The sequence below is a fragment of the Gavia stellata genome, chromosome 2 (genome assembly GCF_030936135.1).
Source record: "Gavia stellata isolate bGavSte3 chromosome 2, bGavSte3.hap2, whole genome shotgun sequence".
NCBI classification, from domain to species: Eukaryota; Metazoa; Chordata; class Aves; order Gaviiformes; family Gaviidae; genus Gavia; species Gavia stellata.
Window position 1 is genome coordinate 44,542,306 of NC_082595.1, and position 14,876 is coordinate 44,557,181.

The 14,876-nt window shown below is 42.1% G+C and overlaps 1 protein-coding gene across 2 annotated transcripts in view; it reads left to right on the forward strand.

The window, feature by feature from the left end:
* ARID1B (AT-rich interaction domain 1B) overlaps positions 1–14,876 on the forward strand; it is a 338,897-nt gene that overhangs the window by 232,356 nt on the left and 91,665 nt on the right. For both annotated transcript variants that reach the window (XM_059829656.1, XM_059829664.1), the window contains one exon: positions 3,950–4,193. In XM_059829656.1, coding sequence (XP_059685639.1) covers positions 3,950–4,193 — 244 coding nt within the window. The remainder of the gene's footprint in view (positions 1–3,949; positions 4,194–14,876) is intronic.

Sequence of the window (14,876 nt, forward strand, 5' to 3'; positions counted from 1 at the left end):
CGAGAAATGAACTTTGAAAGCTGTCTGGGATGTCCTGAACAATACAGGATGTAAAGCTGACATAGAGAATACAGAACGGTAATATGGATTTGTGACAGGGGAAAAAATTATTTTGTCCTTCATTTTTTCTTAGATTTGGTGCCACATTTGAAAATACAGTCATACCAATACCATAGACAAGAATAATAAGATTACTGTACAAGAAACAGATCTACAAGAAACAAGAGATATCTGGTATTTCTAGACTTACTACATTTTCCTGGAAGAAACAAGTGCTTTCCAGAAAAAGCCCCTGAAAAGAAACAAAATTTAAGGCATGCCTTAGGGTACAGGGACTTCAGCCCCGTAAAAGAATCCCAGCAATTACCTAACCTGCCAACTTTCCAACAAGATAAATGGAAGCACTGTAGCTTGAAGGTGCCTTGCTTTGAATGAGATGCAGTAAGTAAGGTCTCTCTGTTCTTTACAGGCATCATAGATCTGATAGTACTTATAAAAGAAGAATAGAGTTGGTGCCCCGCTGACTAAATGGTCCTCTAGAGGAGTATTAGTTACAGAGCTTCTTTGTTAACTAGGCTGTATGCTTAAACCACTGTGAATTTCTCTTATTAGTAGGCTTTTTAATAGCTTTACATACGGATATGCTAAGTAAATGCAAGTATATCCATGTAATTTACGTATATAATGTGTACGTGTACGGTATTTTATCTATAAATAAATGTTTGTGATGTGGAAATTGCACATGACTTTATTACTGTTCCATTAAACCGAGGTAAAAGCAAGCATTAAAATTCTGATAATAGGAGGACAGTAAGTTGACTTCTGCTCTTTCTGTCCGGGTGCTTCACATAACGTTTCTTCTCCTTCTCTTTAATTTCCCAATTAGCTTTTGTGGATAACAGAGGTGTTTCTAAAGCCTTTATATGCTGGAAGTTTCCCAGTTGCTCGCCTGCTCAGGCTTTCTACCTTAGAAGACTAGGTAAGGCCACGAAGTGTAAGGTAACAAAAAGTACGAAGTCACGATCTGCAAACCGCCCTGCGCAGAACGGCTGATACTTCTCATTTTAGGCCACTGTAACACAAGGTAAAGGTTGTGTAGCACAGCCCAGGCATCTAGATAGGCAACAGCCTTCCCTTCCGTGTGTCCTGAGAGCAGCCTCATTATCAGCTTTCTTGGTGGGTCTGATGAATGAATGCTACCGTAGCATCCTCGGCAGATGAGTTGGTTGCGAAGTTCCCCGGCCCGGGGAGGAAATCCCAGCGCTTACGCTGAGCGCCTGTGGGGAGCACAAGGCACCACCGGTGTGCAGAGCCCGCCTGGCTGCTCGCTCTGCAGGTACTGGGGGAGGGTGGCGTGGCTTCGCACTTTAAATAGACTGGCATCATGCAAGCTTTCCTCTTTCTTTTCCGCTTTTGTGAAGGAGTTGCATCAGGTTGGTGAGGAATCCCTGGAAGGCAGGCGCTTGAGGAAATGCCTGGGACTCGTTAGTCGCTCCACCCCTGCAGGAGGCTGGAGAAGTCAGATGCGAAGTCGGATGGGAAAAGGGAACTTCGTTCCTGTCCCCAAGTTCTTCCCCATGCGCGCGCTCAGCAAGCTGGGGAGATGGTGTGGCAAGTGGCGGCCAGGTTTTGCCTGGGTCTCTGAACAACAGATAATTGAATCACAGACAGTGCTAACTGCTTCATAGCTTTTCATTATTTTGGCCTGTTTGTTTTTCAAGTACTTCATGGCTTACTGAAACAAATGAAAGCTTTAATCCACATCCCCTTTTAAAATCTTTGTTACTCTGAATGTAAAACCCTGTGTTTTCTATATCTTCTATCAGTTGGGTGCCTATCTGTTTTTTACACAGAATTTGTATTCCTTTAGAATAGGCTCTATTCTGCTACATTCAGTTTTCAGGGGTTTATTACATGCTTTTCAGCAGCATTTGTTTTATCAGCACTTCCTGCAGCATTTGTTACACATCATGACAGCAGCGATTTGATTTCATTTAGAAGAATACCATATTATGTATGGAAAAGCAGTAATTGCTTACCTGTTTGCCCAATACATTCTACTGTGAAAAATCTTCTAGCGTTGCTCTATACAGTATCAAACAGTGTTACTTCTTGTTTACATTTTCTACAGTTAATAGTTTTGAAAAAGAGACAATGGAAATAGTTTATTGCCCATTCCACAATTAAATTTCCATTTGCAGGGATTTGGAAGTCTACTCTTGAGTGACTGCAGAGTCCACACATAGATTGAAGTTTCAAACTTAATTTTTGCTTTTCATATGCCTGATGAAATACACGTACAATTTTATGCTGGTCAGAAAAAGCGAAATTAACCTGTGGTGATAGTTGTGCTTGAAGTATTCATGGGAATTCATTGGAAGTAAGGTCTGTGAGGTGTCCTGCAGAGAGCGAAGTTGGGTGGGTTGTATTTGCTACCTTTATGCAAGAGCAGGAATAACATGTAGTGTTCTAGGTGGCTTCTAATGAATGTTATTGGTGTTTAAACTGTTAATCCTACTCTTTCCATGCCTTGGAAGCCTGACTGTATCTGTCTGTTAAGGGAGACTGGCTGTGAGCCTCCCTTGTAACGGAGGTAGTCAGGATCGAGCAGGACTCTTATGCTAAATACACCACTTTGCATTTTGTCCAAGTTCTGTAACTTCTAAAAGTAACTTTATTTTTCGTTATGAAGATTAGGCAGCAGTAAGGCTTTGCTTCCTGAGCTCTTTGGTCAGGCAGAGCCCAGTTCTTCTTGTGCTACCCAGATGACGGGCCCTGTTGTCTAAGGGGCAACCACTTGCATGAGCCAGACAAGTGAAGTCAGCATCAGCCGAAGTAACACACTGTAATCCCAGTTATTGGAAGCCTCAGAGGTCATTTAATGACCTGCTTTATATGTGAGGTAGCTCTCTGCCTCTTGTTTGCGCCTTAATTCACTAATACAAATGGTGATATGCTCCTTAACTTGTGCCTTGCCGATAGTCAGGGAAGCACAGCCATCTTTGTGCTTTTCAGTTTGTGTGAGATTTTTCTGTGGTGCTTAGGAGTTAACGTTTTTCCTGACAGTTAAGGGGCATGCGCTTGCTTTGTCGCAGCATTCTTGGGTTTTCCGTACCTGATTTTACAATGATTTTAAAACCCAAATTACTCCCATAGATCCAAAGACCAGTATAACCCCCGTGTTACAGCTTTCGGGAATATGCCCAGCAATTCGTAGTTAGAATTCACATGTGCTTTGACCTGTGGAGGAAATTTCTCGTTGAAAATGCAGCAGTTATGAACTGAAATGGAGCAACTGTTTAGCAGCGTATTCAAATGACATAGAAGAGAAACTGTGAGCTGTACACCGGTATTTGACAGAAAGAGAGAAGAAGCCTTCCTTGCTCCTAGGTGGCCAGCAGGTCCTGTGCTGCTGCTGAGGGCAGGGCCTCTTCTTGTATCTCTTCTGCAAGGTGAAGGAGCTGCATCTGAGTGTTAGAAGGGCTGCGTATTTTACACCCTTCTTCCCACGTTTTGGTGAGGGTTTAAAGAGTGAAGTGTATAAGCTGTGATCATAACGGTAGCAAACCCCAAAATGAAATACTGTGTGAAAGTGAAACTGATGTATCATTTTCATTAGTTTTAGTATGCTCAGGCAGAATTTGTGGGATTAATTTTGAAAGCTTAATCCAGATGGAAAAGGTTAAATTCAATGTTGAGTGAATTTGGTTCCAATTCATTTGTTGCCCTTGCTTGTTCTTTTTCTCGAAAGAATTAGAGATTAAGCAGAGAATTGTACATACTATCCTCGGTTTCTGCCGTCATTTAACTACATGAAACAACGTTAAAGACAACCTCTCAGTTATCTTCTGCAATAAGTAAATAAATGGACCTTGTCGCCATGCCAGCTCTCAAGTCCTGTGGCCTGAGTTCATACGACTACTTACATTCTTTTTTCCTTTTTCCTCAGGATTTATCTGGATCCATTGACGACTTGCCGACTGGAACCGAAGCAACCCTGAGCTCAGCCGTTAGTGCATCAGGCTCTACGAGCAGCCAAGGGGAGCAGAGCAACCCTGCACAGTCTCCGTTCTCCCCTCATGCTTCTCCACATCTCTCTGGCATCGCTGGGGGACCATCGCCTTCACCTGTAGGCTCTCCCGTTGGAAGCAACCAGTCGCGATCTGGTCCCATTTCTCCAGCGAGTATTCCAGGTAAGTTTGTTCCAACAAACAAAATTAAACCAATAGATGTATTTATTAAGTAAATAAATACTCCTGTATTTCAAATTCATTTATTTTCTGAGAATCCTGTATTTTCAGGGCCTTTTTCTGCAAAAAATGCACACTTAAAGCTGGGGTAAATTCCACCTAAACTTCAGCTGCCAAGGCCTTGGAGTGCTCAAAATTCTGAACTTGACTTCACATACGTGTTTGATAAATGTCTTTATTATTGACCAATGCGAATATTTGATCGTAACTTTTGTATTTAGCTTGTGTGTCATCTATCTGCCACCTATTTCTCTCTATTATTTACAGGGTCCCTTTTTTGTTTTTACTGTGTATTTTTTGTTGCTTTTCGCCCTTGGACTTGTATGGTGGTTTCAGACACGCAGGATGAGGCAGAGATTTTCCCACCCTGTATTGTGATAATGTAATTTTGGACATGAGCACAGAATATTGTATGAGATACTTCTTAATATTTGCAAAGGTCAATGAGTTATTAGGAATCCAGCCCCGCCAGTAATAATTGAAATGCCAGTGGCACACTTGCCACTCGCTCTCTTGTGCCACATAGAGTATGACACACAGTCATTCATGTACATTCAGAAATTTATGGAAATCTGTTAAGATACCCAGAAGAAAAAAAAAGGCATGCATTAATTCCAGTTCTTACTTTGTCCCCACCCATCTGGCGTGTTACTTGCAGGGGGTCAGGCAGCAATGTGTATTTGGTATTTCAGATGAGTTTATTCTCTTCCTGATGCTCAAGTTTTTGATTATTTTCTGACATTTTCAATACTAGGGGAATTCTAAGAGTAGGAGAGTGCTGACATTACCCCAGGGATAACATCAGTTGCTGACAAAACCATGAAAGAATGAACGTGGAGCTCAGTTAAACCAAACAAAAGCAGTGATGTCTTTTCATTAGATGTGCCGTAAACCAAATGCAGGTTAAAATTCAGTGAGTAGTGTGTGTTTCGGTATTCAATACAAAGGTATCTGTGTAAAATATGTGCCTGTTTGTATACAGAGGTTAAACTAGATAAGCAAAGGTGAGTAAGCTTAGTGCATGCAGGAATGTTGCATACTAAATGTGGCCTGAGCGTGTGGAGCCCTGATGCTGCATGCGCACCCTTTCCAGCCGCTCTGACAGGCAGCACATGCTCAGGTGGGGCAGGAATAGCGGGGACAGTGGCAGAAATGGGGTATTTGCACTATGTGGAGTATGGTAGCTTTGTAGTTGCAGCATATTTCCCAGTACGTGGTGCAGAAGCCCGTCCCTGTTGAGTGAAGCCAGACAGCCCACCTAGCTGGAAAGGTAACGTTTTCCCGCGGTCAGATTCAGCCAAGTAAATGGGTTGGCATTTTAGCAGCCTGATTGCTGAATAGGGAAAGAACGTTGTGATGTTGGAAATAGCTTTATCGTAGCCATGATAGATAAGGATGGAAACAGGACAGTGTGTAGGGGAAAGTAATAACTTTTATGAAATCAATTGAGCACTGTGGGGTAAAAATAGAAGGGGTGTGGGCCCAAAGGTCAGTGTCAGAGTCACTTCATCACTTCAGCTGAGCCCAAAAGCTCATTTTTGTGACTGGCCTAGTGAAAAGCATTGCCTCTTCATACAAACCACGCCACCATTTTGCATGGTGGTTTTGTGGTCTGCTGCAGTAGCACAAAAGCAACGCTTCCTCAGGAAGGATTTTTATGAATGGCGCTAAATCAAATCGCCTGCTGCTGTTTCCCTGGCGTGGGCGAGCGCCTGGTCTCTGCAGCTCTTTTGCTAAAGGTGAACTCCCAGGCGTGAGCTAATGCAGCGCTCTCCAGAGGGAAGCCAGGCAGCTGCGGTGGCATTGCTGCTGCTGCTGCGTTTCTCAGGCTACAAAACGACACGAGCAAGGCTGCTATTTAAAACCCTCTGACTAGTGGGACGTCGCCGGGTGCTGGGGCTTTCAAGCCATAAGAATTAGACTGTGCTTTCACCTAAGTGTATTCCCACCATTGTGCTTCATTACTAGGACTTTGGTAGCTTTTTTCATCAGCCACAAGACCCAGTGAAAAAGTAATACAGAGCTTGTTTGCATTTCTGTGGCTGTTTGCAGTGTTCAGGTTGTGGCCGATTTTAAACATAGATTGTGTAGTACAGCGTCTCGCCTTTAATAATTTTGTTTGCCGCTATTTTCCTCTCCCTTCTCACCCTACCCTTGTTTGTTCTGACCTCATTCCTCTCCTATTACCTCCTGCAATGTTGTGCCACAGCTTCTCCATGTGACATAGATTGGCTCTTTCAATCATTCTCTCTCCAGCAAGTCATTGTAAAATGAGCAGCTGTTGTGTTGCTGATAGCTATGGCTAGGGAAAGCCAAAATGTTGCAGGGGGTTCTTGGTGGGAAGGCCGTTAAAATAAAGGTGTTGCTTTCCCAGGGTTTACTGGAAGAGAAGCATCCTTTCCCAATGCCTCCTTCCTTGCAACAAAATTGAAGACTAATTTAACATCAAAAGGGCAGACAAACAAACAGCCCCCTATTAAACCTCCCAAATGGCTGATTCTTTTCCACTGCCTGTTTAAGCTGTCTCCCCACCCCACTGCAAGCCTGCAGCCCCGCATTGCTTTCTGCCGCACGCCATGAATTTCACAGGAATGGACTGGCACAGGCAGCACTGACATTGGCACGTCCCTAGCTCAGTGGGCATTTCCTTCCTGTGCTCTGTGAAATACTGGACGGATATTTTGCGTGGTAAGTGGCACACACACATACAGCCTTTGTTTCCATTCGTGTTACTGGAATAGACCAGGGAGATTAACCCCTAAGAGCAGAAAAAGACACTTCGATGGGTTTTGTTCAGAAAGATAGTTTTCTTTCAAAATGGTAACACTTCTCATTCAGACGCACATTCATTACAGGACTGAAATCCTACTCTTCTATGATTTTTAGGGATTCAGAATGGCATTCTGATTTCCTGTTAAGTAGATCGTTATTCTGCTTTGCCGGAAATCCTGATCTCTTTATTTTGTAGCCATCTTCATAATTAGGGTATGTGTTCTTCCAAAGAATGAGATGTGATGCCCTGCACTGCTTTGGGTCTTGAACTGTGTCTGATTCAACCCTAAACCATTAGTGGAAGCTGACGCAGCACATCATCAAAATGCACTGCTGTTGCCAGAAGATTTAGTGGCTGTTAATTTCTCTTTTCTCTCTCGCTTTTTTTTTTTTCCTTTCTCTCCTGCTCCAACCATTCCAGTTTACCAACAAAGCAAAAATGTAAATAACCTAAACTCCCCTTTCTCCCCCCCATCCCCAGTTTTGATCTCACTGGCCAAAGCTTTTGTCAGCTTTTTCTCCTTTGCGGTGTAAGCAGCAAAAATTTTTAATATTAAGAGTTCTGTGGAAGATTGCTGATAGGCCAGGAATCCCTTAACCCACGACGTACAAGCAGATTTTGTACGAGTTAATAGATTCTATTATTTTTAAACCTCTGCTGCAGTAATTTTTATCTGTGTAGAATAGAAGGGTACGCTATACTGATAATGAATAGCAAATGCCATCTTTAGAAATACGTAAAAGTATTTTTTTCGCATAGATCAGTATTTTGACTTGCGCTTTTGTTACATGTTACATTTACTTGCTGAACAAACAAGCTTATTTTTACTCTGTGAAGCATCAGCTGCGTTGTTTTTTTTACTACAATTGTATTGATGTCTTCTTTCACCAAGGAGAAATCCATGTATGGATACTCTCACTTAGGAATGTTATTGCCAGTCATGTTAATTTATGCTAACCAGTGGTCAGCACCGTCCTCTGATTAAAAAGACCCCAAATTTTTAATTCTGATAATTATATGAGTTAATGGATGTGTTCCATTCAGTGATCAACTCTACTCTCTGCAAACCTGGAGGTCTTCCCCTCCTCTATTGATCAACTAGCTAGGTTGAAATCCAGGACCCATCAGAATTACAGCTAGCGCTCCAGGCAAGAAAGGAGCAAGAGGGGAATGGGATGCCCAGAGAGAGCTGTAACAGGAAATCTTGCCTTGGTGTGCATGTTAGTCAATGTGTGAGTAGACTAGAGTGACTAAAATGCTGAGAGAAGAAAAAAATGAACAATAGTCTGTCAGAGTCCAAAAGGACATTTTAATGCACAAATCTGAATAGGAGTGATGCTTTCCTTCATGCCTTATAAAAGGAGAAGCCTAAGAGTTCAACTGTTTCCAGAAGTGGCTGCAGTAAGACAAGCCAATCTGACAGATCTTGTTTTAAACAGGAATTTGGAAAAATCTTTTGCTTGGGATTGAGCTATTCCACATGCTTACTCCATTGACCACCACTACTGGTATATTACGTGGCATGGACTCTTTTCAAACATTATTTGAGGGAGAGAAGACTGCCACATGAATTTGTAATACTATGGTTTTTATTGAAGTTTTACAGATGCCCTAAAATAATTGCAAAACAAGAAAGGGGATTATATCCTTGTAAAATGGATATGATCCCCCTGTCTAGAAAGATTATTTTAACACATCTATCAATGTTTCCCCCTTGGCTTCTCCGGAGGCAAAAATCTTGCAACAGCTTGTTGCAAGGAAGATGCATGCTGTTCATTGGCATCCGGACCAGAAAAAAACAAAACGCAAAATGCCATTGACGTAGCTGTGTTCTTAATCACTGCTAGTGCACAAAACATGTATTCAGCAGTTTTGCAAATCTAGAATGCTTACAAATGAAATACGTGAATGTTTCACATAGCAGTAGTTTAAACCCCTTTCTTTTGAAGGGTTTGAACGACATTTAGAGGTTTTCTGTCTTTTGACAAGAGGAAAAATAAGCAAATAATTGTAAGGCGCTCTAGCTCGAGGCGTTGCTTCTAGCATATGGAACATCTAACCTGTGATACCTATTAGAATTCAGCCCAGGTCACAACTGATGAATAATCTGTTGTCTCAAGGCTTTGTGAAAAAACTAAATAGTCTCAATCTAGTTTCTTGAGGACAGCCCGTGCTACAAAAGGCACTATCAAAACTGCTGTCGTACTCGCAGTCTGGCCAGAGAGATCAGGGAGGTGTCCTTCTCTGCAGAGGTGGTCTTCCAGAACAGGTGCAGGAGGTGAAATGAGACAGGGACAGGCTGTTCGAGTTCCTCCTGCTAGGTTTTCCTGACAACAGAGGGTTTCATATTCCAGCACCATCAACCTGCTGGTTTTCATAAGCTCCAAGTTAAGCGTCAGATAGAAAAACAATAACTCACCAAAACCAGCGTGCCCCGGGTGGTTATTTTTTAGGGCTAGTTTTGGGCTTTTAGTTTCAAGTGTTTTCAGTTCCTTAATATCTGGTTTGTCAATGTTTATATTTCACGGTCACACATTTCCGTTTCGGTGTTTAATTGCTGTATAAGCCAGTGACGAACATTTCTGCCCCATGGACTGAACATCCTGCGGGATCTGGGGAGCATGGCACTGAGGGTCGTCCAGCACCCTACAAAGGCTTCATGTCCACCTCCCCCAGACAGCCAGATCGGTGGCGCTCGCATCCCCATCGCTGTGCTCTGCTCCATGCCTGGTTTGTCCCCTTTGTTGACTCCTGTTTCCACCATGCTGGCAATTGCCTAATGGCCAGCGCGGCGGGGCATCTGCGGCTGTGCACGCTGTGGCAGCACACGTACGGCAGGCCACTTCTTGTAGCTCTGTGAGTCATTAGTAGCCCCGTGCTGGTACAAATCCACCTAGAGTATGACGGCTGTTGAAATCCAATTAAAATCTTTGCATAATTATGCATGTGCTCTGGTTCGCATAACAAAATTCAAATACACTTAACCACAGCCACCGAGATTTGACAGGTATGTTTGTTGTTAGTTTTAGATGTGTACTTTAAGGCCTTCCTTGGACAATTACTGTTTACATTTAGTCATTAACCTGTGCATTTCTAACTTTTTTTGCTCAACCCACTTACATTTTTGTCAAGAAGTTTAATACAGTGTATATTTGTTTTTGAACGTTTGGGATTTTCTATTCTGTCATTATGTGGCTACACAAACATAGATCCTCTTTCCTTCTTTGTGTTGCCAAATAGGGCATTAATTTGCATATTATCATAAATTAAAAGGTTGTCTTTCACTCCCTCGTCCTTTGCAATACTAAGCAGTGATTGATGAGTGAATGGGAAAAGTCTCTCACATTTCTATCAGTATGTTTTTGTTGTTGTTGACAGATGGTTGTTAGACCCAGATAAAATAGAGCATAAATGTCATAAGTGGTTTGGTTTCTGTGATGGGATAGGCTGCTGCAGTTTTCAGTTTTTCAGTGGACTGTGTATCACTGCCATTATAGATATTTAAAGTGGCCTTCATGCTTCATAGTTAGTGTCAGACTTGACTAGACGGATACGTGGTGTGTCCCTCCTTAGAAGAAGGAACCTGAGCAATTGCAAATATGGGTTGAATTAATTCTGGGCCAGCTAGAAAATAGCCATTTAGCCTCAAAAGAAGAACATTTTCACTACCTCCAGATAATATTCTTTTTAAAAATTAATGAAAAGCAAGATATTCTCTCTCCTCCTTAGGGACAGAATTCATGCAGGTTGAGCTGCGGTTTGAAAGATTCGAACAGCCCTTTGACAGCATCGTTCTGTAGGTAGATAGGGAAGTCAAATTGTGAAGTGTGTTTTTAGAAAGCAAACACAAAAAGAACAACTTACTCCGGTGGCGAGCTTTTCTGTTTGTTCCCCGTCTCCAGATAACACTGGACTCAAATTATTGTGATGTGTTGATTGATTACAGCCGTTAAGTTTCTTAGTAATCAGTTTCATCACTTATTCTGAATTCACGCTTGCACCTTTGATTTCTCTTCCACAACAGGGTGATGTGGGTTGTCGTTGACTAATGAAGAACAGAATTGGTTTCGGCGTGAGACAAACGGAATGCCGACACCAATCCCAAAATGCATTAATCTTTAATAATCCACATCTGCATGTTTATAAATGATATAACCAGGGGTTGCTAACATTGATACTCCCCCTTCCAAACAGAAGCTGACAAAGAAGTTGGCGTTTGCAAACTGCATGAGAGGCACGTGGCCGTGTGTGGTGTGTGTGACCTTGCGGAGGGAGCTCGTCAGATGAAAGTTCTCAGTTGATTAAAAATACATGAAGAATTGCTCCGCTTCTGCACCAGTCTTTGGAGCTTATCGTTGTCGGGCGAGATGAAATATGGCATGATAGATCTTGACTTCAGGAAGATCAGACCCACCAAATGTTTTTTGGAAGCGGGTTTGCCTCAAGGTGCTTTTATCCTTTATGCATTCAACTTGCCCTTTTCTCCCTGTCCCTGAGAACCGTTGAGACCAGGGCTGTGTAATACACAATATAACACAGTAAGAAAAACTAGATAAACTACGAGTTTGTGCCTTTTGAGCATAGTATTAATGAGAGCACATACATTTTGCTACTAAAATGGCTGTTAATCACAGGCAATGGACTAGTATGAGAAGTAGCAGGCAGGACTAGCAAAATACTTCATTGCCACGTATCAGCGCTGCTCCAATTTCCGCCTCCTTGCCTGAACTTGAGAGAGTCGGGAGGAGCAGGGAGGAGTGGAACCCCATCGCTGCTGGTCCTTTGAGTTAATGCCACCTAATGATGAATACTTACTCTGAGCAATTCTTACCTGTAGCTGGATCAAGGGAAAAGAAAAATATTGATAAGAAACAGCAATTTCAGTTCACATTCACCCTTTCTTCGGTGTCTTGCATATTTTCACACTGCAAATATTATAAATGAAAGTTGATATAGGGTTTTGTTAGAATTTGGCAATGTTAAAATTAGGAATTAAAGCTTTTATTAGGTGGCAAATACTAGAAGTGTATGTTTGCTACATTTGTTGTGCTTCTCAGGCTCTTAAAAACAGTAGACACAATGAGGAATCGCTTAGAGAAAAACTCTCCTCGTAGTTATAAATGCAGTCTAGAGAATGAGCATTGATAATGAAAAATTCTTCCTTTTGGAACTTGGATTAACTAGCTAAATGGAATTCAGAAGTTTTAAGTTTCAGGTGTGTGGCAGGTTAGGTTTCATTTCTGTAAGGAAGAAATGAGCCAAATATACGGAAGAAATACTACTGTGTCCTTTGTTAGGAGCTTTTAGATATTTAGCACTTGCATCAATTACAATTTTATATTCTGGTTAATTGACATTTTATAAAGAAATTGAGAATGCTTTTTCTCTAGCCAAAGCATGTGCTTTTTGCATTAACAAACATGTAATGTCGTGTCCCAAGTAATTACGAATGACTAAATCCATGCAACCCTTTCAATCTTCTACTTCAGTCTAAATGCAAGCAAAACTGTCATTTTTATGAAAGGCTTAAAAGGGCAGAGTAAAAAAATACGGTATGATTGCAGGGTTTGGATCATTCCCTGAAAAGCATAGACACTTTTTTCCAACAGTTTGCACAAATTTAAGAAAATACAATTTACGAAATCTAAAAGCAATTCAGAGGCCCTGTAGAGGTGTGAGAGAAAGCGCTGGGCAAGCTGTGGCTGCAGCCTCTCCCATCCCCTCTCATCCCAGTTCACGCCGTCGCTTTGGAGGGACGTGGTGACACAGAGCGCAAAACATGTGGAGGGGCAGTTAAATGAGACCTTAGAGGAGAAAAAAAAAAAAATGAAGTCAGTGGCTGAGCTTTGAAGAGGTCCGTCTAGTGCAGAGCAGCGAGCGAGTGGGGAAGAAAGGAGCAAGCGCCTCATCTAATCTTTCTCCTGGGGACCCAGGTGGACAAATTGGCAACCCTGTTCACAGCCCTCCCCCCCCGCTCCTTTGTAGCGTAAGAACTGCTAATCGGATCCATGCTGCTGCAACTGTGGTTAGTTATTAACAGAATAAAAGCAGATTTCTTCAAAAGAACGGGTTGGGGAAAACGGCTATACAAAATTGCAAGGTTGTTAGAATCTTAAATGCACAGCAGTCGGTTTTTCCCTATTCCGAATTAGGCGTTGAATACGGCCTTTCATCTGTCACTGTGCGCGTTTCTTCAGAAGGCAGCCAAACATTAAGCTTCTCAAACAAAACAAAAAAAAAATTGTTTGAAAGAGGAAAAATATTGGGGAGCAGGAAGAATAGGAAAACGAGAAGGAGAAATCAGGTTTTGTTTTTATTAATTTGGCCTGGTGAGAGAAATAGGAGCTTGCCTGCTCTATTCAGTTCCTGCGTGCCAGCCGCTGTGAGCCACCATTTCTGAGTGCGGGGATTAGAAGAGATTTAACTGGTTGCTATCCTGGGCTGCGCCATTCTGGATCGGCCTCCAGCAGAAATACCCTGGGCTGGGAACTCTCCCGAGCTTAATGGAAATAATGCATTAAATGAACGCGTAGTTAGGCAGAGGTGAAAGCAGAAGGAACTTGATCCCCCAAAATGAAACTTCTCATAACTGTAAAGTGAAATTACAGGTCTGGGGTGGGTGTTATTGAGGATAGAGAAGCAGTGATCCCTAGATTTAGAGCAACTTGTGCCTTCGCTTATATAAATAAATAAATGGTGCATCCTTAATTTTGAGGAGCTCTAGTGCCTTCCTGATTTGCAGCAGGATTTTGAAATTTGCTGGAGAGGAATAGTCCTCAGGCAGACAGGTGCTTGCTGTGCCCTACTGGAAATCCATTCGTTATTCGGGTGAGTCGCAGCCTTTTGAAGATTTCCATTGACAGCTTGCTTTGAGCTTGTTGCCAAAATCTCAGGAGAAAATGCTGTGGTGCTTCACTTGGGGCCAAACGCAGAGGTGACTTCCGGATGGGGCGTGGATGAAACAGACCCTCTTGGCGTGGCTGCTGCTGCTCTCCCTTCCCCTCCCGAGCAAAGTGAGCTTTGGCCTTGGGAGGCAATGTATCTGCTTTCCTGCCCCTTGCCACTCAGCCTATTGTCACTTTAGGCAGTACTAACAATTATTTCACTTTATACTCCTGAGTATTTGTTAAAAGTCTTCATACCTTACTCAGAGGCTACACAACCTGGGAATAAAACTTGGATGTCTAATTTGGCAGACCCCAGTTTCAGCTACTTAATTCTTTTTTTAAGAAAGTCCATAATAAAATGAATTATTCTGTAGTGAGGGTGACATTTGGATGGTGTTCCATAAGTAATACCTTGGGACTACATGCTGCATAATGAGGATGAGACAAAATATTGAATAGCTACCTCATCCTGTCAGTGTCAACTTTGCTTTGAATTAAATGTTATATCATGTCAAACAAGTAGCTTCTGGTCATGGAATTAAGATGTTTATGCTGTTGCATGTGTGTGGAGAAAAGTCGGAGCTAGGGTTCTGCAGCCCACCTTAGCTCAGTGTTGCATTTTTAATGGAGATTTGAGAGCAATTTAGCACTTAGGTTACAGTGACATCTCTGGAACTTGCTCACAACCCAGTCCTTGATATGGTAAATGTAACACAAATATGAAAAAGAAGATGGAGTGTAACTTTCAAGGATTAGTAGTCTGAGAATTATATACTTCCATGAGAAGTGGTTTTTTGCCTTTTGTTGATTTTATGTGGCTTGTGGGTGATATTTGTGTATGTTAGAGAATCTTGTGTCTTTGGAGCATGATGCATTTGTTTTAAGAGGTAATATGGAAAATCAGGCCATGCCCAACAGCGTTCTTGGTAACTTTTTGTAACGTGGAGCATCCGTAAATCTGGCTTA